This window comes from Abrus precatorius, unplaced genomic scaffold (genome assembly GCF_003935025.1).
Source record: "Abrus precatorius isolate BTA unplaced genomic scaffold, Abrus_2018 Scaffold6, whole genome shotgun sequence".
Taxonomy (NCBI): Eukaryota; Viridiplantae; Streptophyta; class Magnoliopsida; order Fabales; family Fabaceae; genus Abrus; species Abrus precatorius.
Genome location: NW_020874406.1, coordinates 19,860,384 through 19,882,027, shown reverse-complemented (window position 1 = coordinate 19,882,027; position 21,644 = coordinate 19,860,384). Strand labels below are relative to the sequence as shown.

General features: G+C 30.8%; 2 protein-coding genes across 2 annotated transcripts; one reads left to right on the top strand and one right to left on the bottom strand.

Moving 5' to 3' along the window:
* The first annotated feature begins 598 nt into the window (after positions 1-598).
* On the top strand, positions 599-14,728 carry LOC113869359. The gene is made up of 14 exons (XM_027505651.1): positions 599-843; positions 1,547-1,637; positions 1,758-1,842; positions 1,986-2,055; positions 2,303-2,372; positions 3,453-3,522; positions 3,798-3,840; positions 3,940-4,189; positions 4,292-4,497; positions 4,646-4,720; positions 5,586-5,646; positions 5,801-5,881; positions 7,189-7,268; positions 14,157-14,728. Exons 1-14 carry the CDS (start codon positions 632-634, stop codon positions 14,227-14,229), a joined length of 1,467 nt encoding a protein of 488 aa, XP_027361452.1. The 5' UTR covers positions 599-631; the 3' UTR covers positions 14,230-14,728.
* Positions 14,729-17,066: 2,338 nt separating this feature from the next.
* LOC113869601 (leucoanthocyanidin reductase-like) lies at positions 17,067-19,264 on the bottom strand. Its single transcript, XM_027506019.1, has 5 exons — positions 19,064-19,264; positions 18,248-18,388; positions 17,916-18,153; positions 17,627-17,830; positions 17,067-17,323 (listed from the first exon to the last, which is right to left on the bottom strand). Exons 1-5 carry the CDS (start codon positions 19,262-19,264, stop codon positions 17,067-17,069), a joined length of 1,041 nt encoding a protein of 346 aa, XP_027361820.1.
* Between the last annotated feature and the right edge of the window lie 2,380 nt (positions 19,265-21,644).

Below are 21,644 nucleotides of genomic sequence, written 5' to 3'. Positions count from 1 at the left end.
AATTCTTTTAATTTTTCTTATATTTGTCCTTACACCTCATGTTGTCACGTTCAAGGTATCCAAATTGAAATCTAATTCAGCCACAACTACTCTTACGAGGAGTTTTTTCTTTTTTGACGAAATATTACGAGGAGTTAAAGTAACTCGTTTACTAATAATAATTCGTTGCAGAGGAGAGAATTTTTTTTTTATTCTAAATTAATATTTTTGTAAAATAAAAGATATATCTCTTCTTTTTTCTTTCAAAAATTTCCTCTAAACAATCCTGCATGATAGGATTAGGACTTGAGGGTTTGAAAATGAATATTTTTTATTTAATAGTTTTTAAAATAAGAAATAAAATAATATAAATTTAAAATATTATATTTTTATAAATATTACATAAATTGATTAGTAAAAAGAACCAAATATTTATTTATTTTTTCTGTTTTTTGAAAATAATTTTTAAATATACTATTGAAAATAGGAAAAAGACAGAATATTTTCAAGTCTCCTGCAAACTCCGAGGATTTTTCTTTCTTCCTTCTTCTGTTATATTTAAGCATATCTGATTATGCAACTTACCATAGAGATAAATAAAGAAATATAATATTATATATATGGTCAAAGAGAGAGAAAAGTTTGTCTGTGTATGCATCCCTGTGTGTATGTGCTTCTGATTTGGCCTTTGGTTTGTGATTTTCACTGCAATTTTTGGTTTCTGGGAATGCTGGTTGGGAGGAGAGTGATGAGCTGGAGAAGGCTGGCAAATTCTCTCAAAGCTCTGCTAGCTCATGCCATGCTTTTTTTCTTCATTCTTTTGCTTGTTCTCAAGCTTGATCATCAACTCCATCATTCATGGTGGTGAGCTTTTTTGTTTTATTTAATTTTGTTTCTTGCTTTGTTTGTGAAGTAAAGTTTGCTTCTGTTTGGTTTCCCAGAAAAGAAAAAAGGATAGTACAGATTTTTAAGATTGGTATGCTTTACTGCTCTCACAATCTTGCTGGCTGCATGACATAATTTCATCAAGTGAGGACACTTTTTTTATGGACTTGCTGCATAAAATTGGAAGCTTTATTCTTAAGTGCTTCACTGATTGATCACATAATTATGTTCAAGTAACTCGGAGGGGGCTAGGAATAATCAGTGGAGGGTTCAAGTCATTGATGGTTTTCAACATGACATCTAAGAAGTTTGTCTGATGGCAATTTTTTTCTGAAATTCTATTTTGTTAGAATTGTTGTAGCATGATTAAAATCAACGGCAAGTGTGACAAGTTGACAGTTGTATACTAAGGAATGTGCCAAGATCTGTGTTGTTTTCATTTCATGCATTGCCCCCTTTTTGGTGTTGACAAAGTCAATTGGAGAAAAACATTGGTCACTCTATGCTAGTCAAGGGAGGGTCCTTCAAATCTAGTCCTAAAATGTTATTGATGAGTGGACTTTTAAGTAGCCTGCTAGGTTTATGTTCAGGGCTTCTGGGTTACAAAGAATGGATTAAGTGAGAAATTGCCTTTTTTTCCTTTGTAATTATACTATATCTTTCTCTTGTTTATATTTGGCAGGATCATATTTTCACCTCTATGGATCTTTCATGCTATTGTAGTGCGAAGCAGGTTTTCCTTGCCTGCTCCTTTGATGCCTCATGATCGCCGTGTAAGAGTTGTTAAAAAATATCTTTATTTTGGAATAATGAACTTTATGGAAAAATGAAAATTGGTCCTATATAATATGTTTTTGTTACTGAAGTGAAAAACAAATTTTGTGTATGAGCAGTGGGCTCCCAGTCATGCCATCTTGGCGATGCCATTACTTGTTGCTTTTGAGCTACTTCTATGCATACATCTTGAGAGCAATTATGGTAGGCAACATTTCTTGTGGCACAATTATTCTGAGTGTTATGGATGACTGTATTCTGCTCATCAAAATGGATTGTGGTGCTTCTTTAATTTGTTGATCTTCAGATGTTTTCAGTTTAAATAACTTCGTATTGAAATGATGCAGTGGTAGAAATAGAGATTGTCTTCTTACCCCTGCTGGCTTTTGAAATGGCAATTTTGATTGATAACATAAGGTAATTAACTTATTCCATTCATGGATTACAAAGTTGTCTATTTTTTTAGTTAAGCAGCTTGTACTCACCATTCAATTCATTCATTACTTTTTGGGTTTGCTTGCAGTGAATCTTTTTTATATCTGAAAAATGTTACTTCTGAAAATATATAATAGTTCCACTATATAGCTATGATCAATGTTAATCAATCATATTATCTCTAAGTTGTAATTTAAGGTTGTAGCGGTTTAAGTATATCTTTTCATAGGATGTGTAAGGCTTTGGTGCCGAGAGACGATGGAAGTTTCAGTGGCAGAGCAATATGGAAAAGCCTTCCTGTAAGTTTGCTATTCATCAGTTGATGGGTAATTGATGATTGATATGTGTTGAATATTTTATTTGGGAGTATGTTAAGGCTACTCAGTATGGCTTTCTACTGGAATCTACTAAACAAAATAAATATTGAATTTTGACGTCTTTTTAACAATATCAGATCAAATGTCTTAATGAAATTTGAGATTTTTTTTTATTTAAGGATATGGAATGTGGAACAACAAGAGATTGTGATTATATCTTTTTTAAAAACCTCTTGTACATGTCGGTCTAGATACTTACTACTGGTTGAAATGCATTAGTGATCAAAATTTTGTAAGTATAAGAAACTGCAAGAACTGTGAAATACGAAGAAACCTTAACTTTGCTCTCTGTTTTCATTTTTGTCCTTTTTCTGCACCGCATTCACTAATTATTCCTTTCATGGGTTAATCATGGATTACCAGACTCTTTTCATGATTCCTTTGAGCATTTTTAGCAGGATGTCATTATGACATTTGTTTGGTCTATCATTTCATTGCCTGATTTAGTAGGTTATGCACTAGCCTTTCATGAAAAATTGAACCAACTCCAATTCTGGCAGAATGTGGAGACTAATGTTTAAAATGAATAATATTGATATTTTAAGTTTATTTTTTGGGATTTGTTTATTGTGACAAAGTTTTGGATCTCTTGATAAGAGAGCAAGACATTTGTATTGAGTTGAGATTCTAAGGTATAAGCATACGAAACCTCAATGCATCTATGTTGGGTTTCCCAAAACAATTTAAATTGTGGTCTCTAGGCATAAGGTGGCTTGCTACACTATTTTGAAAATTTCATCTTGTACATCATATTTGTTTTATATTTAACCTTTTTTTTCCTTTCATAAGTTGATATTCTGATCTGTCTGCAACATTATGAGTATGACATGGTCGTGTATGTAATGAGAGTACATTCAGGCTGAAAACTTGCTCTGTTACATTTTATTGGAGGGAAAATGTAGGATTTTCTAATACCGAATGAGTGAAGCTTTTGTTCTTCTTTTGATTTTCGTCTATTTCTCCCAAAAGCTCAACACTAACTTGTGTTCTTTTGTGTTCTAGCACTTTTGGATTGCAGTATCCATGGTCTTCTTTATTGCTGCTACAATATTCACCCTTCTAAAGATACGTGGTAAGTTTTCTTTTCCCTTGACAATAAGAGTTTATCTTATAATGATGTTTACAGAATACTTTGGGGAAGCTGTATTTCTTTTCCTTTTCCTTTTGTCCCCAAAATGGTGATTAGTTTGGGCTTGGAAAATTAAAATACATAAACGGGCATGCACACACAAATGTGTATGATTTTACTTTGATTGATGTTGTGTTGATCACATTATTTACAAAATTTGTCATTTAATTGCTACTCCATAATTATTTTGTTGCTAACTTTCTACCATTTGTGTGCAGGTGACTTAGCTTTAGGCTGGTGGGACTTATTTGTTAACTTCGGGTATATTCAACATTTTTGTGATAGACTATTAATCTCTCTTGTATTCCTTTTCTATTCTTCCTTTTCCCTTCATAAAATTCTTGTTATATCATTTTACAGCATTGCACAGTGCTTTGCCTTTCTTGTTTGTACGAAGTGGCACAATCCAACAATTCATGAAATTTGTCACATTTCAGAACATTCATCATCATTTACTGTAAGATACCTAGACTGTGATAGAGGGATAGTTGTTTCCTCAGATGTAGAAGATAGCCAGCAAAATACATACTGCAATCTGCAAGACATTGGAGGGCATCTTATGAAGATTCCTTTCATTGGTTTTCAACTACTTCTATTTATGCATTTAGCGGTATGATAGATGCTAGTTCTAACAAAGGCTTTTGCTATGTTCTCAGAATTTGTAAGTTGTTCATATCTTTTTTTAACTCAGTTTGTTATGTTTAAATTTTAGGAAACACCAACCAGTGCCAAAAATATACCAATGTGGGTCATTTTTTCTCCACTTTTTTTGTTGCAAGGAGCTGGGGTTCTATTTGCATCATATAGATTAGTGGAGAAAATTGTTCTTTTACTTTATAGTGGAGATGTTCCTACTACATACACAACTATAGCATCAAAAGTCCGTGATTGCTTTGGATTCTTCCATCATGGGTCAAGGTATCAGATTAATGACTATTAGTTTATATTGCATTGGATCCAAAGCTAAAAAATATACTTAGTAGAATCTCTATTGAAACAAGACAAACACAGAAAATTGCTTAACTAACATGTGAATTGCCATTGCCTGCACTCTCCCCGTTGACAGATTCCTAGGTTGGTGGTCAATAGATGAAGGAAGTAGAGAGGAACTTGCTAGACTTTATTGTGCTGATAATTCTGGGTTAGTATTTCACCTTATAGCATGATTATGTGACAGATAAAGTTTTGCAGACCTTCCCCCCCTCCTTTTCTAAGTGCATTTACTTTCAGTAACTTAGTGAGTATTTGTACATCCTTCTCACTGTTCTCAGAAGTCTCCAGTTTTGTAGTGTAACAATATCCGTTTCCAAATTAAAATCTCATATTTTTTGTTGGCTTGGACACCTGAGCCAATACCTCCATGGCCCTTGATTCCTTTCAATCAAATTTTGACACATTCTCATTATTCAATGACATGACATAACATAAATAGTTGGATGAATGACTTTCAATATATCTAACGATTTATGTTGTGTCACATTATTCACTGTAGTGAGATTGAGTTTAGTGAATATTGACGTCACCTCCATATTGATAGACAAGGACCCTAGTATCATAAGTAATATTCACTTTTTTTTTTAACATTCAGAAAAGTTAGCTTAAAATATAATGTCTCAATTTTTATTTTATTTTTTTGCTTGTGGGTGAGGAGGCTCTTTGGTATAGGAATTAGGTGAAATACAATAATATATAAATATTGAGTTTCTCTCTCTCTCTCTCTCTCTCTCTTAAAGAATCAATAAATAATTATTTTTTATTAGAAATTCATTGGGAAGCACTCATGAGGTGAGTACATTATTATGTTTTTGAGTTAAAAATTATATTTTTTTATTCCTTAGTGATGTTGAAATGTTTGTGTCATGCCCATTGTCCACTTCCAAATCTGTATTTCATTATACTTACAACATAAGTATTTATAGCTTATACCTTGCTATTTTGAGTAGTATAGTATAGAATATTTTGATTCAATATCTCCCTGATGAATTTTAATTCGATTGAATATTCAGATATAACACTTTCTCCCCTGATACGGTGAAAAATATGCGTAGAGAAGATCTTGTTGAGGAGGTAAAGACCTCATTTCTCTATGTCAAAATATGTGGTTATTGTATAATTAGTTAAATCTTTTCTTCTTCATTTAAGAACGATCTAGTTAAACTAATTGATTAAGTAGGTTTGATTCTTGTATATTCCTCTAATCACAGTTCTTTTTAACTTCCAGATATGGAGACTACAAGCTACACTGAATACGCAGACAGAAGTTGCAAACTTGAGGCAGGAGAAATTTGAAAAACTTCAAAATGTAATATTCTTAACATTGGAATTTAATATTGTCTGCATTATAAATAATTGAATTGCTAAGGCTTGATTGTGTATGTTATGATCTGCATTTTCTTCAATTTCGTTTATTCATTGGGACCAGCTATAATGTGACTGAAATTTGAAAGAGTTGGCTAGGATTATGTTGATGAAATTTATGTTTTTTCAAAAGCTCTCGCAATGGAAAAATAAATTATATTTTCAGAATGAATTAAATAAAACTTGTAAAACTTAATATCACTTCTTGCCTCATTTACACATTTATGCTATTAGAACCTTATTGGAGGCTTGTTGTTTAATTTTTATTTATCGATTTTTATAATATGTGTTTAGGACACATGTTAAGAAACAACAAATATAGCATATTAAATGCTTTAACTTAGTATAAAATTCATATCCACTAATGAATTTCAATTGGTTGACAATGTAAAAATCTTTTTATATTGAAAATGTACCAAAATTAATTATTAAATATTTTTAATGATTTTAAATCATAAATATTATCATTTTTAATAATTTTTGTTATTTTTAACTTCTTACATGTGCCTGAATTTGCACATGCATTAAAAAAAAGATATATTTATTTACTAATAAATTGCATTTTATGTTGTTGTCGTTGTTATTCATGTGCATAGCCATCTTGTGGTGGATACTTCATTATAATTATTTTTAAATTTGAGGCTAGAATTCAAATATTATATAAATGATATATTTTTAATAGTTTTGATAACTTTAATTTGAGTTTAAGCATTTAAAAATAACATATTTGCATTAGAAAATAAAATATTTAAAAATTACAAAAGTATAAGAAATATTTTTGTTTTTAATAAAAATTTTGTTATTATTAGTTGTTTAAATTTGGCTGAACAAGTTAAGATTGACATTTTCCTAATTCTAAACATTATTTCTCTTGTATCCAGAACTTCTTCACTATTTTAACTTCATTTCCTTCCTACAATACAATGAATGTAGTCAATTATTTATAAAACTAAGGTAAAGTGTACAATGAAAGTTCAAACTTTTACTAACTGAAGGAAAATTTGAGTTGCATTTGTTCCTTAACGACCAATATCAAACAAAGTTATCAAACGTGTGATTATAATGTATCTGTTAGCCTGACAACTTCAGCTGATCCATGATGCAAGTTTTGCAACCCTTTTGCTATTGAAAGTTATTTACATATTCATGCATAAACTTTCCTATAATTCAGTAGGTTCTTTTTGTTACTCTGAAGCTCAACCATACTCAGATCTATCACCCTACTAACAATATTTTTGGTAAATCTATCAGGAAAAGATTCTATGTAGAGTTTGCTTTGAAAAGCAGATTGATGTAGTCATGCTACCTTGCAGGCATCACATTCTCTGCAGGTAAGAAAATCAACATTTCTCTTATTCTTCTATCATTGTCTCTTCTTTTCTTTTCATTTAAACCATTAGAATTAGCACTAAGGGTTGTAGCTCGGAGGGGGTTGACATAGAATGATAAGCTTAGAATACTTATTTAGGGCAAAGTGCTCCTCTAACTAGGGTTTTAAATGTTTTCTAAGGAAATGGAATATAGTTATGCAAAAATGTACAGCATGATTTGTTAGGCTATTTATAGATCAACATAACCAAACACCCTAATTAGATAAAACTATTCTATACTGGAATAAAATTATCCAAAATAACATAAAAAATTTTAATTACAAATAATCTCAATTTAAAGCCCCTAAATTCAAAATAAAAATCCTAAATTAAAATACTAAAATTACGTGGACCTTTTACATCGTTCCCTCTGAGGAAGAAGAAAAATGAGATTCGGACAAACCAACAGACCCATCTTCCTAAACCGTCTCTATCTTAGATTATATAAAAAAAGTTTAAAGAATAATTCTGATATCTTGTTTCAAAGAATAATGTACCATATATATACATACAAGGGTGCTATAATTCCTCCTCTATTAAAGGAATGACAGCTACACAAGTTACCTCACAGCGGTAATAATGCCTAAATTACAGCTAACACAATATTTGATTGCCTAATACTTGCTAATAGAATATTTGACATATCTTAACACCCCCACTCAAGTTGGTGCATGGATATCGCATATTCTCAACTTGAATAGAGACTCATTAAACACTCTGCTTGACACTCCTTTGGTGAGAACATCAGCCAACTGCAATTTTGATCTTACAAAGGGAAAGGAAATTATTCCAGCTTCAAGTTTCTCTTTGATGAAATGTCTATCAATCTCTACATGCTTTGTTCTATCATGTTGCACCGGATTGTGAGCAATTGCTATAGCCGACGTATTGTTACAGTACAAACTCATAGTTTCATTTTGTTTAAAGCCCAAATCTGATAGCACATTTTTAATCCACAAAAGTTCACATACACCTAGTGCCATGCCTCTGAATTCTGCTTCAGCACTAGATCTTGCTACTACAGGCTGTTTTTTACTCCTCCAAGTTACAAGATTCCCTCCTACAAAAGTAAAGTATCCAGAGGTAGATCTTCTATCATCTTTTCAACCTGCCCAATCTGCATCAGTGTACCCTTCTACTTTTAAGTTTCCATGATTTGAGAACAAAATTCCTTTTCCATGAGTGGACTTCAAATTTCTCAAAATCCTCTCAATAGCATCCATACGAAGCTTTCGTGGGTCATGCATAAATTGACTAACAACATTCACTGCATAGGTAATATCTAGACGTGTATGAGACAAATAAATTAATTTTCCTACCAGCCTTTAGTATCTCCCTCTATCTATGCTTGCTGAATTTGAGCATTGAAAGAGTATATGATTTTGTTCAATTGGTGTATCAACTGGTTTACTCCCAAGCAGTCCAGTTTTCAATAGTAAGTCAATAGTATATTTTCTTTGGCATAGAAAAATACTATGTTTTGATCTAGCTACTTCAATACCCAAAAAATATTTGAGGTTTCCAAGTTGTTTCATCTCAAATTCAGATGCAAGGTATTGTTGTAAACTAGAAATCTCATCTTGGTCATTTCTTGTAACAATCATGTCATCTACATATATAATCAAAGCTGTAATTTTTCCTTTTCCTCTCTTTAAAAATAAGGTGTGATCAGAGTTACTTGCTCTGTAGCCAAAAGCCTTCAAAGACTTGGTAAACCTTCCAAACCATGCTTTTGAGGATTGTTTTAACCCATATAGAGCCTTCTTTAATTTGCAAACCTTCATTCCAATTGAATCTGTCATGCCTGGTGGAGAATCCATATAAGTTTCTTCTAAAATTTCTCCACGTAAGAAAGCATTTTTCACATCAAATTGTAGAAGAGGCCAATCTTGATTTGCTGCTAGTGACAGAAGTATTCTCACAGTGTTGAGCTTGGCTACCGGTGCGAACGTCTCTTGGTAATCTACACCATAAGACTGAGTATAACCTTTAGCCACAAGTCGTGCTTTATACCTCTCAATAGTTCCATCAGCTTTATGCTTAATTGTAAATACTCATTTGCAGCCCAAAGTTTTCTTCCCTCTTGGTAAGGATACAAGATCCCAAGTGTTGTTTTTTTCTAAAGCTGTCATCTCATCAACCATTGCTTTGGTTCATCTAGGATCTGCCAAAGCTTCCTGTATATTACTAGGAATAGAAATTGAAGATAATTGAGATACAAATGATGCATATGACTAGGATAACTTGTGAGATGACACATATTTACTAATGGGATATTTAACTTTGGCTTGGAGGTTTGGTTCATATTTAGCTGGAGGTTGACCACGGTTAGAACGGGGTGAAAGATTATATTGGACAGTAGTAGACTCAGTGTTTGGTGTGTTGGTGGTCTCACGCAGATAAGGATCAATTTCATGATCGGTTTCATCTAAATTAGTATTATCAAGGGTAGGGTCAAGAGAAACAATTTTATGATTAGTTTCATCTATATTAGTATTATCAGAAATAAGATCTGAAGGTACCTCTGAAGAGTCAAGCCGAACCTGTGGAGAAGATTGAGCCAATTGGTTATGATCAGAAGACACTGTATTATCCAAAAAAGAAGTGTCCATATTTAGGATTGGCTCACTTCTTGCAGAATGATCCTCACACGATAATTTATCTTCACAGTATAATTTTATATATGGAATATCAAACATACTAATATCATGATTATGCACTTCACTTTCATTGCCTCCCTGAAGTGTAGAATCAACATAAAAAATTTATGTTCATTAAATGTCACATTCATAGAGATATAAAATTTTTGTGATGGTGGATGGTAAGCACGATAGCCTTTTTGAGTTGATCCATACCCAACAAAAACACATTTTAAAGCTCGTTCTTCAAGCTTTGTACGTTGATGTGGGTGTAAGTGAACATATATAACACATCCAAAAATATGGGATGGTAAATAAACCATGGAAGGAAGGATACAATAATCAGACAACACATCTAAAGGCCTTCGAAAGTTAAGCACACTAGAAGGGGTTCGATTAATCAAATAAACTGCAGAGCTCACAGCTTCACCCCATAAATGATATGGGACATTACCATCTATCAAAAGTGATCTTGTCACCTCTAATATATGTCTATTTTTCCTCTCGGCCACTCCATTTTGTTGTGGTGAATAAGGACATGTAGTTTGATGTAAGATGCCTTTAGAGTTCATGAACTCTATTAACTCAGTCTTAAAATATTCCCCTCCATTGTCTGATCGAATGACCTTAATATATGTGTTAAATTGTGTAACTATCATATGATGGAAGGAACGAAACACATTACACACATCACTTTTATGTTTAAGCAAATACACCTATGTTACCCAAGTACAATCATCAACAAAACTGATAAACCATTTTTTTCCATTATGTGTAGATTGTGGGGCAGGGCCCCAAACATCTGTGTGGATTAATGAAAAAGGAAAATCTGTTTTTTTATTGCTTAAAGGAAACACAGCATGATGACTTTTTGCCATTACACAAGTTTCACAAAGAAAATCAGAAATATTGCATTTATGAGATAGTGATGGAAATAATTTTTTTAGATAACCAAAAGAGGGATGTCCCAATCGTCTATGCCATAACCAAATTTTCTTTTTGTTTTTATCTTGTATGTGTTCATTCGCAAGACAAGCCAACGCTCCGTTATGGGTTTGTTGTGAGACATTTTCAAGATAATACAGTCCTTCACTCTCTCTACCACTGCCAATCTTCTCCTTGGAATGGATGTTCTGAAAAAGACAATGGGTTGGATAAAACGAGACAACACAAGAATGTGATTTGGTTAACTTGCTGACAGAAAGAAGACTACAGTTCAATGTAGGAACAAATAAAACATCAGAAATTGATAAGGAGGGTGAGACGGATATAGTACCTACACCTTCAATAGGAGATGAGACCCCATTGACATTAATAATAGCAGTTTTAGAACAATTAGGGGAAAAATTAGTAAATTTATGTGGGTCACAAGTCATATGATCAGTAGCACCTGAATCAATTATCCAATCACTACCCCTAGTAATAACAGAAAGATTAAGAGCAGAATTAGATATACTTGACTTGGTCACAAATCCAGCAGCAGTAGAACTATGGCTCTTGGAAGTAGCTTCTACCTTAGTATTGGGAGTAGTTTTGCCTTTTGGATGCCAATCCGGATAGCCATGGAGTTTAAAACATGTCTCCATGACATGATTATCCTCATTGCAGTGCGTACACTTGTGGATTCCTTTCTTAGGAAACTTCTTAACAACAAAGGCAGTCCCCATAGTAGACTCACTATCAAGCATAGCCTCTTGGCGGTTTGCCTCGGCACAAATAGTTGCATAAACTGATTGAACATTTGGAAGGGGAGTAGTAGCAAGGATACGACCACGAACTACATCCAAATGTGTATCCAAGCCAGCCAAAAAGATATAAACTCGTTGAGAATTAATCATGTTGTTATACTTTTCAACATCTTTAGGACATTTCATGATACAATTCGTGATAGTATTATACTCCATCCCTTAATCTTTGCAATTTACCAAAATATATAATAACAGATCCTCCATTTTGCTGAGTAGAGATTACCTCACAATATTATTGATATGATCGGGACGCATTTTGCTGCACAGTGTCCCAGATGTCCTTTGTCGTAGTTAAGCGAATAAAGAGGGATCTAATTTCTTTCGTCATGGAGTCCAGAAGCCAAGACTTGACTAGACAGTTTTCATCTTCCCATGCTTCATATTCATCAGATTTCTTGTTTTCTAGTGCAGCCTTTATTCCAGAGATGTAACCCCAACGTTTTCTGCCTCTGATCTTGTTCTGTGCGTTCAACGATCACTCAACATAGTTGGTGCCGTCAAACTGTTCAGGGGTGAGCGCTTCGTGCATATGGGTAACAACAGAAGTCCCAGAATCATGTTTCTCCGATTGATTTTTATCGGAAGAAGCCATCAGAAATATTCAATGAAATAAAGAAGCACTGATTCCTATATTGTAGAGGATGTCAGTGTTTGGCTTTGATACCATATAAAAAAGGTTTAAAGAATAATTCTGATATTTTATTTCAAAGAATAATGTACCATATATATACATACAAAGGTGCTATAATTCCTCCTCTATTAAAGGAATGACAACTACACAAGTTACCTCACAGCGATAATAATGCCTAAATTACAGCTAATACAATATTTGATTGCCTAATACTTGCTAATAGAATATTTGACATATCTTAACAGATTACAATAAAAAACATGTAGTAACTTTTGCGAACGTGATTAGACCTGGAACTTGAAGAAATAGTTGAAACTTGAAAGGAGGCTAAAATATGCTTCTGTAAGTTGCTAGATCCTCCATTGTAAACAGAAATAATATTCAAATTTATAGGCAAGTAAATGTGAATTATACTGACTTTCTTATGTTTTGGGTATTGAACAAGTTGATTCTTCACTCAAACTATCTTTTGATTTATATATGTTCTAGGTATTTTAATTTCTAGAATTGAACCACTCGTTGACTTCCTTTTGTTTTGGGTAATTGAATTAGTTCCACTACATTCCGTCGATCGGTAGATATATGATAGCACTGAACAGTGATAATTATAAAATTTCATTAACATGCATAATAAGGTTTAGGGCATGTTTGGTAGTGAGCATAAGATAGAATAATTATCATAGGCTACTTTAATATATTGGTTGGTGTATCGATAGAATAAGATTATCTTATTTAATTATCATATCAGTCAATTAGTTCAAAAATTATCACGAGGAAGGAGCCTAGTTAGGAACTAATAAGATATTATAGGTAATTTTATTTTTATTTTATCATTAGCTTACATTATTAAACATATGGTTGTTTTGTCATTATCATTGTCTTTGTTGATACCAATGTCACAATTAATATTGTCATTATCTGTCAATATTGTTCCTACTATCTGTACACATCACAACCGTTGTTCTTGTTGTCATCAATTAACATAAACAATAATGGTTCAAGTTTATAAGATTTTACCAAGTAACCTAAACCAAACTAATTCAATTATTATTAGATTCGTTTGGTTTGAGTTTCTTATAAAAAATTAAATATTTTTTTTAAAATATTAAGAAAAATAAAAAAAAATTGTAAAAAAATATTAGGATAAATTTTTAAAAAACTGAGTTTTATCCATTAAAACTTTATAAATTACAATACATAGTTTAAATTCCATTAGATAATAGCGCTTAAAGCTTATTAAATAAGAGACAAAGACATTTATATATTATTCTTGTCTTTAAAACAACACATTTAATAATAATTCACGTGGCATTTTATTTTAATAATAATATTAATTATGGTCATTAATAATTTTAATAACCTCCACAAAGCAGTAGAACTCAAGAAAATAATAAGAAAATTTTAAAAATCGTTATATTGTTTGAATGCGGTCATTAGGTTTATATTTTATAACAATCAGATACCCAAACTTAATTACATTATTGTAATTAAAATTGAACTAAATTACATACTGAAAGTTTGAAACCAATCCATTTTTTTGTGTTTGTTTCACTGAGATTATTGAGTTAACCTATTCCCGCTTAACATTATTGTTATCTCAAAATGATAGAAATGTCATAACACATACATAAAAAATACATTCTATAAATAAACAAGTATCCGCAAGTAGTGTTATGATATTCATATCCACTCATTGCGGGTAATCCCCACAAGAATAGACATTTTTGTCGTCCCAAAATCTTGCCCTTTAAGTTTAAACAATATATTGATATTTGATTTCTTTTTCTTGTCTCTTCTTTTGACTATTTTGATGCGGACAACACAACAACAGCACTTGTTGCCATAAGTGTATAAGGTGCCCTATATGTCGTGTCTCTATTGAAGAACGAATAGCCTGTAAATGATGCTTAATTTGGCGAAGGCTCATTAACTATCTTGCCTTTGTTTTTATGAGACTAGCATTGCGAAAGGGTTAGTGTATTCTCCACTTATAGATCTGATCAACATTCAAAGTAGTATATAACTTTATATATCTCAATGTACATACAATATAATGTAAAGATAATTAAAGCAAGAAATTAGAGTCGTGTGTGTGGGAACATGTACTGTCGAAACAATATCAGAGTATTATCCTTTGTTCCTATCTTATGAACTTTAAGGTGTATGAAGTTTCATTTCCTATTTGATATTTTCATTTTAGTGGGTAGATAGAGAATCCATTTAACTTAAGTTGATCTAGGCTAGAAGCAGACCTATGTCAGGATAACCCTTCTTTGAAACACTTTGGTAGTGCTCTTAGATTGTAATCCAAATAAAAAATCAGAGCACAAGGAATCATATCTTTATTCTTTCTGTCAAGAAAAAAGACAGTGGACTAACTGTTATTTCTATCAGTTAATGAAAAAGCCCAATGCAAGAAAAAAATGCACGTTGGGTTTTTAAAACAATTCAAATCATTTCGATAATAATCAGTTTGATTTAGTTAACGGGGGAACTAGACATGCAATTTTATTTTTGCTTAAGCAAAAATACAAAAAAAAAAAAAAATTATACAAAATTAGTTTAAGCAAATATTGCTAACTTAAAAACAAATTATGTTAGCTTAAGCAAATTTTGTGTATTTGAAGATATGGAATCTAGGTGTGAAAGGAAGAGAAGACTGAAGATGGATGAAGATAAGAAGAGCAGTGACATAAGAGTGGTGGTGGAGGGTGGAGAATTGGGAATGAAGCAAAGAGAGATATAGGTATGAGATAAGGTGAAAATGGAAAGAAGAAGAGAGGAGTTAGGCATGGAGTGGAGGGAAGAGAGTTGAAAGAAAAATATAGGAGTTAGATATGAGAGAAGGAAGAATGTTGAATATGAAAGTTAAAGAGAGTTTAATATAGAGATTAAAGTAAGAGTGCTGGGCATGAGGAGAAGGAAAAGAAAATAGTGAGAGAAAAAACGCAAAATTCGCTTAAGCTAACATAATTTGCTTAAGCGAATTTGCAAAATTTGTTTAAGCTAAAATAGGCGCGCTTAAACTAATTTTGCATTAAAAAATTTGTTGTTTCTTTGCATATTTGCTTAAGCGAGTCCCTTTTTACTTTGATTAAACAAAAATGAAATTAAATATCTAGTTCTCGCATTAACTAGACTAGATCTAAATCTTTGACATGGGTGGGTTGACTATATTGTCAATATTTTGCATAAACTGTAATCATTTTTATTTATATTTTAACAAATATATTATATATTAAAATAGTTATATGATATGTCAATCAGTTTTAAAATTATGTGAATTTTTATAAACTTAAATGTTTATATATATATATATATATATATATATATATATAATCTAAAATTAGAAAATCTTAAATGTTTATTCTCTTTAAAGCCTGAATTTTACATCTAACAAAGTGATTTAACTTTCTAACTTAGAAACCTTTTAAAATTATGATCTATATTAGATATGTTTTAAATATTTAATTATGAGACAAAATCTTCTTACATTAGTATAAGTTTAAAAATTCTTACACTTAATATAAATTTTTTATTTAATTTATATTTAACGGTTTATATTTTATTACTTTACTAACCGTTAGATATAAAATTTAGATTAAGTGTAATAGTTTTTAATCGTATACTCGTACAACATCTTTTCCCTTTGATTATATGAATAAAAAAGTAAAGGGGCTTGTAGGTTTTGCATAAAAGAAAAACAAGGGAAGAAAGTTGAATAGCAACAATAAAAGGACGTGAGGACTAGAAGGTGAGAAAGGATGGTGAATGTCTGCAACTGCAAGCTTGTCAATCGTGTCGTTATCCTTTCTTAAATGCAATGGCCCTTTCACTTTAAAATTCAAAGGCTGATAATATTCCTTTCGTTGCTCTCTGACCTTACTTAACCATGAAAGGAAGTTGACAACTTGACTAAGATAATTTTATTACATTGTTTTTTTATTAGAAAATATTAACAGCATAATATATTCTTAATTATTCACTAAAAATTATATGAGTTTTATTCTTAATTTAATAATTCTCTACCATGCTTTTGGAGCATTTAACAAATTTTATTTAATAATTAAAAATATGTTAAAAAGATGTAATAAATAGTGTTCCTAACACTCCTCTTCTTATTAATGAGACAAGAAAATATATTTTTAAAATAAAAGAATTTAATGTGGTATTGTAAGTACTTTTTGTGGTATACAAGTTATTCGATTAGAATTAAAATGAAACTAAAATAGATGTATATGTGTATGATATGAGTGTGTCTATTTAAAATTTTTAAAAAAATTACAACATTTCAAGATAAATTTGTTGATTTTAGTTAACAGTAGGACTGATGAATTTAATATTTTATGAAAATTATTAAAAAAAATTGTAATTGTTTACGTTTGAGATTTCTTCTCAACGATGTAAAATCATTAACCTTAAATCACGTTCATATGATCCAATGACAGAGTAAATCTGAACATATATATAGTAGCACCAAGACAAAGTAACAAGAATTTTATTACAGGCATGAAAGGGCTATTTCAAGGTTTAAAAAGAATACATTACAGCGATGAAAGTCTCTGAAGATCATACTATAACTAATTGGGTGAAATGAAGCAACTTCTTGACCTGAACACATAAGAAAACAGGCTGACAACAACTTATAAATATATCCATTTATTATAATCAGAACAATTTCTGCCCCTACTTATAAATTTTTTGAACAGTTACAGAAAATCTTAAGGTGGGTTCTTTTCAGCTAGCCCATGGCTGTGATTGGCACTGCCTCTACCAAAGACTTTCTGTTGCTAATTTCACTTGTTCCTCCTTGAACCTTGTCATGAGTCATTGGAACAAAGTCCTCGTAGCAATCTTCTAAGCATCGAAAATTTTCATCAGGATAGAGTTTGTTAATCTCAACATCATTAGGTCCATCAGTGCTGAAATTAACTTGGCAACCATTGATGAAAATATCATGGGTGAAAGATGCTACAACACTTCGAGGTATACAATTTTCTGCGCATACACACCAAAATTATTATTCATTCAATGAACTACGTGGTCTTTAACTAACTGCAACACCAATCACTACAAATAATAATAATAATAATAATTGTCAAATGTTTTATGGTAAGAAAATAGTATAGAAATTTCAGTACGAGTTCAATATGTTTTTGTCTTCAAAATATACCAAAATTTGATTCTGATTCCTATAAAATTACTATTTTTTTTTGTTTTAATCCCTTCATTCCCTTAAAAATTGTTGATTTTGATCTTTAGTCAAATAATTATGTGGTGGGAAGGGAATTGTGATGGAACCTGCAGCTATAGCTAGAAGATCATCCCCTGTTACGGTGACTCTGGGGATTGTTCGACCAATTTTCTTTTCCCATAAAGAAGCAAGCTCGTTGATGGAATAACAATTGTTTGAGGGTCGAAAATGGACACTTTTGTTGAGTGTTCTGATATCATCAATTGCCTTCATTGTGAACCTTCCAATATCATTGCCATCAACAAAGTACGCTGCACATACAACAAAATCTTCACATTACATAAACATATATCACATTGTTACAAAATGATAACATAAATTAAAGATTGAAAATACCTTTGACGTTGCCATCACCATAGATTTGAAACTGATCTAAGGGTGGGGGAACCTTGGTTGGATGACAGTTGTCATAATAAGGCCAAGAAGCAATGGAATTGCAGCATATGTTAGTGTAAGGAATGCCATATTCTTGAATCAGACGCCTAATCAAACGCTTCTCTTTGTACATTCTTAGACCTGGCTCCACTGGATTTGTCTTGTCCACATCGTGCCCAAACTCTGAAGGCAAAAACCTCTGCATCCCAACATAAACACATGAACAAAATATTTAGGCCTAAAGTAAACTATATTTAATATTTTCTCATTAAATAATTAAGAGAACTTGTCACCTTGATAGTGTTGACAGATTTCATGGATTCCAATAACAGAAGCTGATCCAACACATTTTCGCCCCCTACAAGAGAAATGACAACGTCTATCTCATGCTCTTTGAAAATCTTCACCATGAATTCTTTATCATTTATCGCACCCTGCCATACACACATGCGCAAATGAATGAGAAAGAGAACAAGAGTATAAAATTTAAAAAAAACTTTTTAAAAATGCAAACAGATATGCCCTAAATATTTTATCTTTTCTATAACCTTTTATCTGAAGGAGAGATAAAAAAAATGAAAAATAAAATAAAAAAAAGATTAAAAAATGTGTTCTTTGAATATGTAAAAGTAAAAAGAAGAAAGTGAAAAAAAAAATATTTCACTTGCTTAATTCAATAAGAAAAAATTTAAAAATAAGTAAATTATGTACAAAAACTTTATAATAATAATAAATAAATTATTAATAAAATTTATATTAAAAAATCATTTTTTATATTTTTATACTATAACAAAAATTCCTCACTCCCTCCTCCAATGTAGGGGAATATTTTTCGGACCCCACAAACAAAAACATTCTCCTTTTTCCTCCATCAAACACATACGTCACCCTTCTTCTCTCTTCCCAATTATCTTTTCTTTCTTTCTTTTTTCTCTCCTTTAAATTCATCAATAAAAGCTACATAAGTAACTTCACTACTAAGGTCTGGATTGCTAGAATAAAAAGAGTTAACAAGAGCATTTTTATCAACAGTGGTTTAATTACTTTTCATGACCAAAAAAAACTGAAAGAAAAACAAAATGCAAGACTAAAGAGTGACTTTCACTCACATGAATGACCTTAGCACCTTTGTCTTGGAAGGTTTTGACAATGGAAGCCTTTGAAGGGGTGACAGGTCCTGGCTTGAGCAGCAAATAGGTAGGGTATCCAAAAGCAAGACTTGCCTTAGTTATAAACTGACCCATGAAACCAGTTCCTCCGATCACCAAAATTCGGTTTCTGGTCGTGGAAGACATTGTTGCTGACACCATGGTTTTTTGTTTCCAACAACCTAGGAGTAGTGCTAGAGAAAATTGGACTCACTCACACAATTATAAAAAGATGAAACGTGACTCTCCTGTAAATGATATAGCAACGTGTGTTGTACATAGTTATATATAGGAGCGCAGCTTTTGCATTTATGGATACAAATGTTGAATGTAAAAAGTTGATGGTGCTAACCATTTTCATCTACTCTTCCACGTTGAAATGTTAACGTATGAAACAATCACAAGTTTTGATCATAAGGTTTCTTTTGCTTTTGAAGTTTAGCTCTCACTACCCTTCCTTTGACTGACAGATAGCATCCTTGAATTAACATTTAAAATGATTCCCATCTTTGAAAGTACAATGATTCCCATATTTTAAATATTAATTCAAAATATATTTATTTAAAATAAAAACATTTCCTTAACGTTTCTTTTCTTTCCCAGTTATGTGTTTAAGAAAACTTTACTCTCATATTCAAGTTTGCCCAATTTAAATTAGTCAAGATCAAAGTAATTTACGTTTTTGGCTAAAACAATTGTTCTCTGCATATAATTTATTCATCATTAATGACAAATTAAGTTGGTAGTTTTAGACAGTATGCGAGTTATTAAGGTTAAAAAATGTAAATATATATATTAATAGATAATGGTTCCATTGTTTCTAAATCTTTTATATTCAGCGTATATATGGTACAGAATAATTCCACGATTGCACCTAACTATATTTGATGAATTTTAAGAAAGTTTCTCCTATTATTCTTGTGAGTATAGTAACGTCATTCAATATTAAATATTTGATTATTAATACAGTAAAAAAATTTCTTATTAATTACTATTTAATATATACTACTAGTAGCTTAATAAAATTAAAATATATCAAAAGAATCTTGTGATTTTCAACATTTTACAAATCCAACTAAGGTAGGACGAACAACACACATTTAACTAATTATCAAATTATATTGAGGATTTTGTTAATTAAATTTTTTAAATTAGTTCGGATAAACTAATTAAAACGTAACTTTATCAGATTGAGTATCGAGCTGATCATTTTCAAACTCAACAAACTTAAATTGCTGTAATTTTTTTTTTCAATTTGTCTGTTTTCATTTTAATTTTATAAATACTATATTTTAAAAATGATAAATAGAAAACACATACCAATCTATTAACTCAATCCAATTTAACCTAAGTTTAATGAGTTTAGTTTTGAAAAATTGTAAACTCGATTCTAACTTTCTAACCTAACAGAACATAATTAAATTTTATTTATGGTAAAATCTGACCCAACCTTACCCATAACAAATATATTTTATAAAAAGGTGTTAGAAAAGAAAAATTATCTCTTCCTACTATGCTTCAAAATATATAAAAGTGTTTATAAAACTATCTAATCTAATACAAGTTATAACTTATAAAAAAGATAAAAATAAATAAAATACAAAATTAACCAAAAAATAAACCTACAAAATCAAAATTTTCCTATCAAATAAAATCAAATTTTGTTTTTTCTTTTTTAAGGGAAGTGATTCAATTTCAAACCTATCCGAATAATTCATTATCCGCCATGGCTGTCCTTTCCATTTCGATGAGGTTAACATTTGGGTTTGATTTTCTACTCTTCTCAGAGATCTGCAAAGTGCACGTGGAAAGGAAAAAGTAAGACACCTACCAAATGCATATGTAAGTACTGTTTGTTTTTTAACACAACACATTTTTTCTTTTAAGGACAAACTATTCGAGTATATCTATTAATTTTTTCATGATAATTATAAATATATTGTATTACTTCAAGTTTAATGTCAATGGCAGTGTTTAAGGATTGGCAGCAGACGATTAGTTAGGGATGATCAAGGTGTGCTGATTTCGTTAAATTTTATTTCAAGTATGAGTTTTATTTTTGAATCTTAGTTAGTGACCTAATCTAATTGAAATTGATTTTAAATTAGTCATTCTCTTAACATTAGAAATCTTTAATGTATCTATAAATTATAATTTGTATCTAATTACTAGAGAGATTAAGTTGTTTGTCTAATTTATTATAAAATTAATATTATTTATTATATTTTTAGAAAATTTAACAATTATGTTAATTTTTTTTAACTAACTAAGTATTTAAGTGCACAAAAATGAGTTAATTTTTTAATCTCTTTTCTTGCAAACTTGTATCCATCCCAACTAAGAGAGGATTATAAGAGAATTTACTTTTTCAATATGATTAGGTAATTTTTTTATTTTTGTTTGGACTTATATATATATATATACACTAAAATTTAATAAAGTCTATCATTTAAAAAAAAAATATTATAATCATTAATAATAAATATTATATTATATTAAATAAATAACGTTAATTTAAAAATTAAAAATTTAAATTTAAATC

Excerpts from the sequence above, each read along its gene's own strand:
- LOC113869359 (XM_027505651.1), top strand. The coding sequence starts at position 632 with ATGCATCCCTGTGTGTATGTGCTTCTGATTTGGCCTTTGGTTTGTGAT. Across the intron at positions 1,843-1,985 it reads ACATCTTGAGAGCAATTATG|TGGTAGAAATAGAGATTGTC; the intron begins GTAGGCAACATT and ends GAAATGATGCAG. Across the intron at positions 4,190-4,291 it reads TTCTATTTATGCATTTAGCG|GAAACACCAACCAGTGCCAA; the intron begins GTATGATAGATG and ends TTTAAATTTTAG.
- LOC113869601 (XM_027506019.1), bottom strand. The coding sequence starts at position 19,264 with ATGGTGTCAGCAACAATGTCTTCCACGACCAGAAACCGAATTTTGGTG. Across the intron at positions 18,154-18,247 it reads AATCTGTCAACACTATCAAG|AGGTTTTTGCCTTCAGAGTT; the intron begins GTGACAAGTTCT and ends GTTGGGATGCAG. Across the intron at positions 17,831-17,915 it reads TGGTGATGGCAACGTCAAAG|CGTACTTTGTTGATGGCAAT; the intron begins GTATTTTCAATC and ends TTGTATGTGCAG.